Source organism: Chrysochloris asiatica, unplaced genomic scaffold (assembly GCF_000296735.1).
Source record: "Chrysochloris asiatica unplaced genomic scaffold, ChrAsi1.0 scaffold00105, whole genome shotgun sequence".
Classification (NCBI taxonomy): Eukaryota; Metazoa; Chordata; class Mammalia; order Afrosoricida; family Chrysochloridae; genus Chrysochloris; species Chrysochloris asiatica.
The window spans coordinates 10780205-10790674 of record NW_006408623.1 but is presented as its reverse complement, the minus strand read 5'-3'; the positions used below and the strand labels follow the sequence as shown (position 1 = coordinate 10790674).

The 10470-nt window shown below is 42.3% G+C and overlaps 1 protein-coding gene across 1 annotated transcript; it reads right to left on the bottom strand.

The window, feature by feature from the left end:
• Nucleotides 1-5086: 5086 nt before the first annotated feature.
• LOC102833541 (olfactory receptor 13A1-like) lies at nt 5087-6016 on the bottom strand. The gene has a single exon (XM_006867501.1). It carries the CDS (start codon nt 6014-6016, stop codon nt 5087-5089), a length of 930 nt encoding a protein of 309 aa, XP_006867563.1.
• Between the last annotated feature and the right edge of the window lie 4454 nt (nt 6017-10470).

Here is a 10470-nt window from a genome sequence, read left to right as displayed (position 1 = left end):
TCAATTTTAAAATGGGCAGAAGACATGGCAGACACTTCAAAATAAAAGACACTCAAGTGACCATCAAACATACAAAGAAATGCTCATGGTCACTATCCATTACTGTTGCTGTTGCTAAGTGCCGTTGAGTCAATTCCGATCCATAGTGACCCTCTATAGGGTTTCCAAGGAGTAGTTGGTGAGGTTGAACCACCAACCTTGCAGTTCAAATGACTTTACAGTCTGACACATTAATTCACAGCGCCACACCAGGACTCCCATGATACATTGTTGTTGTTGTTAATTGTTGTTGAGTCAATTCCGACCCATACTAACACTGTATAGGGTTTCCAAAGAGCAGCTGGTGAGCTTAAACCACCAATCTTACAGTTCAAATGAACTTGTAGTCTGACACATTAGCCCACATGGGCACACCAATCTCCCTATCCATTAGAAATATGTAAATCAAGATACGAATGAGATATCACTTGACCTCTGATTTAATAGTCTAGTTAACAAACAAATAAAAAAAAAAGAAAGAAAGAAAACAGAAAACGAAAAATGAGGGCAAAGGTGTGGAAAGGCTGGGGCATTACTACATTGCTTATGCAACCATAAGATGGTGCAACCACAGTGGAAAACCGTACAGCAATTCCTCAAAATGTTGGAAATAGTAATGCCTTATGGTCCAACATTCCCTCTATTTGGTATATACCCACAAGAAATAAGAACCAATGACACAAGTGGATATATGTACACTCGTGTCTGTCACAGCATTACTCTCAATAGCAAAAAGATGGAGACAGCCTAAATGTCCAGCAACAGAAGAAAGGCCAAACAAACTTTGCTACATACACACGATGGAATACTACTAACCACCAAAGAATAACAATGAAACTGTGAAACACCTCATAACATGGATGAACCTGGAGGACATTATGCTGAGTGAAATTAATCAATTATTAAAAGACAAAGATGGAAGGTATACACAAAAGTCACTGCAAAAAAAAAAAAAAAAAAAATGGCCAATGTTCAACCATTTCAAGACAGAGCATATGATCAAGAACCAATATTACTGAATGAAAAAGACCAAGCTGTCTGGAAGTATTCGTTTAAAAAAAATTTTGAAAATTCTCCAGGAATTGGAGCCTTGAGATCTTGAAATTTCATGAACAGTTTTAGAGACGAGAAAGCACATTCACGTTGCCGAAACCTACATGAGCCTTGTGGAGACAAAGGTGCAATTTATTTAATTTTTTTGTTTCTTTCTTCCTTGTTTTTCTAACCAATGAAAATCCGAGAGATTCTCATGCTCTCTGGGTGATGGAAGCCACTTGTGGGTTGTAGGTCAAGGGAGATTGTAGACAAAGGAAGGAACTATATACAATAACCCCACTTGGCAGGCTTTGATCCAAATATGCAAAGTCCACCCTAGCCAGTCCTAGATGGTTCTCACTAGAAGAGGCAGCTGAATGGATACATAGACTAGAGAAAAACAAAAACAAAAAGCATGTGATCAAGAACACATGGACCAAAGGAAGAATCCAAGGTCCACTGAGGGCATTGGTGAAAAACAAGGAACCAGGAACTGACAATACACTGAAATATTTCAACAAACTGATGCAGCACTGGGATCTATGCCAATGAAATGTGGAAGAGAGCTACCTGCACAAGTGATTCAGAGATCCATATGTGCTCGCATTCCAAAGAGACGTGACCCAGCAGAATGTGGTAGTCTCCTAACAATATCATTAATTTCACATGCAAGGACAATTTTGCTGAAGATAATTCAAGAATGGCTGCATGAGCACATCAACAGGAAACTGCCCGAAATTTAAACCAGATTCACAAGAGGACATGATATGAGGGATATTATTCCAGATGTCAGATGGATGGGGATGAAAACAGAGAATATCAGAAAGATATTTACCTGAGTTTTATTGATTATGCAAAAGTTTTTGAATGTGTGGATCATGACAAGTTATGGATAACATTGCAAAAATGAGTATTGCAGAACACTAAATTGTCCTGGTAAGAAACTTGTACATAGACCAAGAGGCAGTCATTCAAAGAGAATGAGGGGTACTGAAGGCATTAAAATCAGGAAAGGTGTGTGCCAAGGTTGTATTATTTCACCATTCTCATTTGATCTGTATGCAGAACAAAAACTGGATTATATGGAGAAGAAACTGGTATCAGAATTGAAGGAAGACTCATTAACAATGTAATATGCAGATGATTGTTGAATGTTGCTTATTGAAAGTGAAAAGGGCTTAAAGTACCTACAGTTGAAGATCAAAGACCACAGCCTTAAGCATGGATTTCACTTCAATGTAAAGAAAACAAAAATTCTAACAACTGGACCAATGAATAACATCATTATAAATGGCGAAAATTTAAAGTTATCAAAGTTTTCATTGTGCTTATATCCACAAACAGCATTCATGGAAGCAGCAGTCAAGAAGTCAAATGACATTTTACTTAGGCAAATCTGCCTAACACCTCTTTAAAGTGTTCAAGAGCAAAGACACTGGTGGCATATCTTCCAGAATCACAGCAACATGCTAGACACCACATTAAGACAAACTGACAGATAAGTGATGGACCCAAATGTTTAGACAAGCTTTATTTGTAATGGTCAAAAGCTGAAAACAATATATATAAATGTCTATCAGCAGACAAATGGATAAATGAAATGTGGAATTGCACTTTTGACTAACAGAATGTTGATCAAAGTTAAAAAGAGATGAACAACTGACACAAGCAACATGAGTGAATGTCAAGAATAACATGCAAAGGGAACGAAGAGAGGTCAGACACAAATGAATGCATGCTTATATTCATTATATTTATATGAAATTCTAGATCATGTGAAACAGATATTTGGTGGAAAAAATCTGAAGAGTAATTACATTGAGAGATGAGGTAAGGGTTTATAGAAAAGCACAGGAGGGAAATTTATGGGATGATTATCATGTAATGTATCTTGATAGAGGTTTGAGTTACATCAGTATGCATTTGTCAAAACCCAGCAAATGTACACCTGTATTTATGTATTCCTAGTTTGAAACTTTTACGTCAAAAGTAAAACAATAACAACAACAAAAAACTATTGACAAATGTTGAACTCTAATAAAGTATAGGCATGCTGAAGTACTTATAAAATGTACCATCTTTAAAAATTGCTTTGAAATACATAAAATGTAAGATGGATAAATGGATGAAAAGGTGAATAATAATGCAGTATCAAATTAACAGAATAAAATAGACAAGGCATACATAGGTGTTCACTGTGAATTCTTACAACTTTGTATGTGCAATGTGACACTCTATAGTTTTTAAACCTTGCATAATAATCTGTGAAAGTTATAGCTCTGGACACAAGGCTGAACCAATCTTGGTGGGCAAGATTAGCACTAGATGTATGTAGACCAGTTACAACTAGTGCTAATCTTGACCACGTCATGTCACCCAGTAGAAACCCTATGGCTCCATTTCAAAGTGTTAGAAATGAAAAAAGAAATAGATGTGATGATGTTCAAGTTAAATCATTGGATTTGGAGATTGTCTAGATACAGAAGCTAAGAAAGAATATCAAGAATTTTTCAATAACTGACTCTTGCAACTAGACGATGTTGAGGAAACTTGAGGTCCTGCACTTAGCCTGGCTACATGACCTCGCTGAAAGATTTCCAAAAATCTACAACAGCTTCTTGACCAGTTAAATTAGTTGTAGAGGGTAAGGTCTAGACTGTAGAATAAATCTGGGATCTGAGTGTGGTGCTGTAGAACATGTACTAAACTGCTAACCACAATATTGGCATGCAAAGCCCACCAGCTGCTCCTCAGAAACCCTACACTACGTCTCTATGAGTTGGAAACAAATTAAAGTCACTCAACAGCAATGGTGCTCGCTGGGCAGTTTTATAAATGGGCCCAGGGTTAGGTTTGGACTGTAGCTATAAATTTACACCTCACTGTCAAAGATAGATAATAAATGCAGCCAGGGAACACATAAAATTACTAAGAGAAAGGAAGAGAGATGGGATGAGGCAATGAAGACTATCACCATTCAGAAGCTGGAAACAGAATATGATCCATGATCATAGTGGAAAGGAAACTGAGGAAGAACTGAACCCATATACAAACAATGTTCAATAAAATTTGTAAAACTAAAGACAAAAGACAACTCTTACTCTAGACTCATTGAGGGAGAGGGGCTGTGTGCTGGCAGCTGGGAGCAGGCTTGCAGGTTATGTCTTTGATAGTTTGAATGGTTATGTATTACTGAGTGCTTCAGTGTACATCCAAAATTATTTTTAAAAACACAGGGACTGGAAACAAATACTGTTGAATGATGATGCATGGAGGGGATTGTAATCATTGCAATGAAACGAAATACGATAGGATGAATGTAAAACTGATGTTCTCCCATGTACACTATCACTCATTCACAATAAAAACTTTTTTAAAAAAATATTAAATAATATTAAATCAATTTTAAAAAAGACAACCATTTCCTGCTATGGTACAGATTCCAGGTGAAGAATGATGATACCTTTTGTGGAAGGGAAAAAATAGAACTATGCCTCTCTTTGCAGGTCTTGCAAATGAACACTGGGTGTCATATGTCTTTACCTCTCAAACATGCCAGGGCCAATAACTCTCTCTTATGGTGAGGAGCAAACACTCCTGGGTTTTCTGAAAACACACCAAGAAAGCTAGGTAAAAAACTAGGTCTAGGTGAGGTCTTCGCAACAACATGTGAAGAATTCCCCACATTGAAGCACACAAAGTAATGTGTTCAGGGGGCCAAACTCTAACTCTACCTAAAGGGGGTGACAGGATACCCTTTACATAAAGTCTTGATGTTGGGAGCCAAACCTCCTCAGTCACAGTAGCCGGGGTCAGGACAACAGAATCAGGAGTGAGTAAAGGTCCACATAAGTCACTGGGCACGTGATAGAGGGGAAGCTTGTTTTCTGCAAATCCATCCCATTAGCCATTAGTTACCTTCTTGACCTTTGCCTCTTGCTTCTGATTATCAAAGTCATTTGAAAATTAACTAAATTGACATTATTATAGTTTACATGTCCACGCTCTTTCCTCACCAGGAGGCAGGGGCCAACTTCTGGAGTGCAGATTTCACATCCTTGTTCCTCAGTGTGTAGATCAGCGGGTTCAGGGCAGGGCTGACCGTTGTGTACAACACAGTCACTACCTTACCACTCTCCATTGAAGCACCAGAGACAGGAAGGAAGTAGGTGTAGATGACAGTAGAGTAGTACAAGCTGACCACCAGGAGGTGGGAGGAGCAGGTAGAGAAAGCTCGGCGCTTGCCCGAGGCTGAGCGGATGCGGAGGATGCTGGCCACGATGTAACCATAGGAGGCCATCGTCAGCAAGAAGTTGACCACACCAAAGTAGACATCAGCCATGATAATCATGATATTGTTTATGACTGTGGGGCTACAAGATAGCAGCAGCAGTGAGGGAGCTTCACACAAAAAATGCTGGACATGGTTGGGGCCACAAAAGGTCAGCTGTGCAATGAGGCCTGTGTTCACTGATGTGTTGACAGCACCGAATGTCCACACAGTTACAGCTAACAGTGTACACAGTGGCCAACTCATGATGGTGCCATACCGCAGTGGCTGGCAGATGGCCACATAGCGGTCAAATGCCATGGTTGTGAGCAACAACAACTCGGCACCAAGAGACCAGATCAGGAAGAAAACTTGGGTCAGGCAGCCCTGATAGGAGATTGTATCTACCCGGGCTACCAATCTCTCCAAAAGCTTGGGGAGAACAGTGGTTGTGCAGAGGATGTCCAAAATGGCCAAGTTGACAAGGAAGAAGTACATTGGGGTGTGCAGACTTGGGCTCAGAGTGATGAGTGTGATGATGAGGCTGTTTCCTACAAGAGCTGTCAGGTAGAGGAAGAAGAAAAGGACCGAGAGCAAGAGTCGGAGATGTGGGTCTTCTGAGAAGTCCTCCAGAATGAACTCCACTACCGCTGTTTGGTTGCCTGCTGACATCTGGATGAACCTTTTGGGTCCCTATTCAGAAAGGCACACAAAACAATGAGTATTGTGGTCTTCAGAAAACACCCAAATTATAACCCACCAGGACTTGTTGACATCTTCACCAAGAAAGCACTCAACTAAGGCATCAATGTGTCACTTGGCCCTAGAAGCAGTCAGGGAATTGCCATTCTCCCTGGACTCTCCTGGACAGCCCCACCTTGCCCTGATGATATGCCTTCCTGACAGCTTTCCCCATTTGTAACCAGGAGGATTGTCCCCAGCATCACACAGTCAATTACACAGTAAGCACAGAAAGAGCCTGCTTTCACTTTAACTTATAACATATCCTTCCTGATCCAGGGACCCACCAGTCTCATCTGCCTCTTAATGTCCATGATGAGTGTGATGATGAGGCTGTTTTCTGCAAGACCTGTCATTTAGAGGAGGATAAAAAGGACCAAAAGCAGGCCCCGGACCTATGGGTCTTCTGAGAATCCCTGCAAAATGAACTCAAAAACAGCTGTGTGGTTTTCTGTTAACATCTGGATGGATCTTTCAGGTCACTAGTCAGCAGAGAACAAAAATTGATGGGTGGTGTGGTCTTCAACCATGACCCTGATCGCAACCCATCAGAACATGTTTGTATCTTCACCAAGAAGGCACACAACTAAGGCTTAAATGTGTCTCTTCATCCTAGAGTAGTCAGGGAATTACCTCTCATCCTGAACTCTCTTAGGCAGGTCCACAAGGTCCTGATGATAAACCTTCCTAATAGCTTTCCCCATTTGTAACCAGCAGGCCTGTCCCCATCAATCCAGAGTTAGGTGTACAGGGGGCACAGAATGTGCCTGTATTTACTTTAATTTAGTACATATCCTTCCTGATCCAGGGACTCACCACTGTAGTCAGCCTCTTAATGTACAGGACTCAACCTGGAACAACCTAGGCACCAAGCTAGGTACCTGTTCTTTGAAAGTCAGGAAGAAAAGCCTGTGTTGCAGCTGGGGCACCTAGGACTTTATGCTCCTAGACCAACACAACAGCTGCAGCGCAAGGAGGGACTGTCAGGGGCAGCGGCAGACTCACCTGCGCAGGTGTTTCAGGCAGAGGCATTACTGTCCAGCCAGTGTCACACACGTTCTCTCCAAGAATTCCCAAGCCCTTATAAGGGAATGCCCATAGCAACTAATGCCCATAGGCAGGAACCCCAACAATGATTCAAAATCTATCTTTTATCCTTTCAGGAAGCACAAGTCTATGTAGGGCTGGAGGAAGCAGGAATGGGCACATGCTGAGTCTCAGCACAGTTCCATGACCTCCCCACCAATGCAGAGCCCCAGGTCTTTGGTCAGGGACACAGTCAGAGAGCAGTCAAATTCACCAATATCAAGTGTCCCTCCACTGGTGTCATTACAAACCCCAGTGGGTTTGGGAGAGTCCAAGGTCTAGATGCATTTGGCCTGGACTGAGGGCAACTCAGAGGCATAGTTCTCACCATTTTGCACCTTTGGAACACTTACCTCCTTCGCATGTAATGCCAACAGAAAACTACACACACAATGGAATATGTGCTCACTAAGGAGCTCTCATAGCGAAGTGGTTACGAATCGGCTGCAAACCACAAGGCCAGCAGTTTGAAACTAACAGCTGTTCCACCGGAGAAAGATGAGGCTTTCTGCTCCCGTAAAGATTTTCGGCCTTGGAAACCCGGTAAAGGTTCGCTATGAGTCGGAACCAACTCCACAGCACACAGCCACCACCATTCTGTTCACGGAGCTCAAGGGTGGGAAAGTTCTGGTGTTTCTGACAGTTTGGACCACAGGTTGGTTATCCCTGAGGACCTGTTGTGTGCCTTCAGAAGACCAGGGGCAGCACACCCCTCTCTGGTCAGCAGAACTAGAGAAGCTTAAAGAGCAAGGTGGGGTTCATCTAAGGGCTCTGCCTCTGAGGGTCCCGGTCATGTCCAATACAGCAGCCACATGGCATGTGAACCCTCAGGCATCCAGCAACTTCCTGTACATGTAGCAGCGATGCCCACTCACTCCCCTCTGGTCTTCACCCCCAAAAACTGAGATTCTCTTAGCTGCAGATCCACCTGCAGGTCCAACAGAGGCTCAGCCACTACAACCCTCTTGTCTCCTGCACCAGATTCATAGAAGACTTGGTGGCAGGTGACTTCTATCCCACATTAGAGACTACAACCTACTTTGGAGGTTAGGCACCCTGTTTGGTTCTCATCTTACCAGAAGATGAACTGTACAGATTAGTCAGCACAACCAGCAGATGTGTGGCAGGTCCCGACACTTTAGTTTCAAACTGAAATAGCAAAAGACATGAACAAAGTACATTTAGGGGATTTGTTTCCACAATAAAATAGATCAGAACAAAAACAAAAAGTGTCTTCAAACACATCAAGAGCAAATTTAGGACATATAATCCAAAAGACCAGGGATAGACAGATAGACAGATGGCTACTGCCACTAATACTGCTGTTCACTACTAATACCAGGAATACATCCAATAATTTTTGTCTGAACCTGATGCCACATATACATGGAAAATACATAACATCTTACTCAGGAGGGAAAGTAAGATGTGACCTGTGTCTAAAGGCCCATACTTGCTGCTCGGTTGCTCCTGTGTTTTGTTATGGGCCTTTAAACAGTGGCCATGGCCTCCAGCAGACACCTCATCTGGATAGCTGCCCATGAGAGTAATTACTCCACCTGGACGTAGTAGGCCCCACGGGGCACAGTCCGAAGCTGACTCAGTTCAATGGTCAGAGTTCTCAATGTGACTGGGGACTGCCAACCAATCTGACAGGTTTTCAGGAGATATTCTTGTCATGACAACTTAGATAAGAGCCTGTGTGAAACCAACCCCTGTGGAAAGATGGATTTCTGCTTAAACACTTTAGTTTTTAAAGCCCTGAGGGCACAGTGGGTTAAGCACTGGGCACTAACTATCAAGGTCAGAAGTTCAAACACAGAAGCTGCTTACAGGGAGAAAGATGGGGTATTCTGAATCTGTAAAGCCATATAAAGCCTCAGAAACCATACAGAGAGGTTCTGTTTTTCTTTTTAAAGTCATTATAAGTTCGACTCTTTCCAACAGCAATGGGTTTAGTAGGATTTTGGATTTCCACATAAGAACTCTTAGATTGGTAGAAAAGTTGAGCAGATGGTACACGTACCTCCCAACCCAAGTTCCCCTGCTTTAAAGATCTTACAGTACAATGGTACATTTGTCACAATAAATGGACCAATATTGATACATGATTACTAACTGAAGTCCACACTTCATCCACTTTCCCCTAATGTCCATTTCCCAACCACACAGAACTCCACCAGTTGCCAAGTTACATGTCATGTCTCCTGAGGCTCTTCTTGACTCTGATCCTGTTGGGATTAAGGCCTCTCTTTGTCACCAAAATTGAGCAAAGTAAACTTTGTTCCAGGAGAGACATGTCTCATAACTATAGTAAAAGGACAGAAACACCCTTGGGAAGGATTATTTTCAAGAAGTTGCAGAAGATGCCCCATCTCTCCACTTCAGGAGGCACCAAGGTTGGAGCAGGCTCTGGCCACAGTCCCTGGTACTTCAGAACAGGAGCCTTGGAAGGTATCTGCAGCTGTGTTTGGGAGCACACAGAAAAGACCCTGATTGAATCACAAGGTCACAGAAGGGGAGAGCCAAGGCAGATGCTGGTGGAAAGTCACATGGAAGACAGAGCCAGAGGAAGTGAGGATTCTGCCAGATGCATTACCATGCCAGGATTACTACTGGCAAACAAGGTTGTATAATCTGCATATCTCAGGTTGTTGATGAGTGTTCAGCCAATTGTTTACCAAGACAAGATGGTACCCCACAAAGCCATGTATTTGCTGAATTATAGAAAAATAAAGGCAGCCATGTCCTCATGTCCCTCCCCAGTCTGTTTCCCAGGCTCAGATACAGCTAAGTTCACAAAGCAGCAGGGAATCTCTGAGAACACAGCCCTCTGCACATCCCAGTGTCTGACTCCACCTCTGAAATCCTAACTTGAAAGATCCGATGCACTGAACACAAGCTCCGTTACTCTGAGAGTCCACACAAACAGTGCACAACTGGCAGCATGTATGGGATGGCTTCATTCATAAACTATATCTGGTCCAGCTCCATCCACTAAGGAAGTTCTGTCCTGGACTCGATGGAACCTTCTCTTCTTCTGTCCCTGGATCCATTCAAGCTCTCCCCAAATTCTAATCCTACCTATAAATATTATTCAGAGTCAAAAAAAAAAAATATTGAACCAATTTGAAGCTTTTGTTTCACCTCAATTGGAGTTGTCAAGGATTTTATTTTCCTTAGATCCTCAATCAGCACTCATGGAAACAGAAGTCAAGAGATCAAAGGATTCTCAGTTCCTGATTGGAAAACCTAAGTGTTTAAGATTCAAACCCAGAAGACAAAACCTTTCTGTGTAC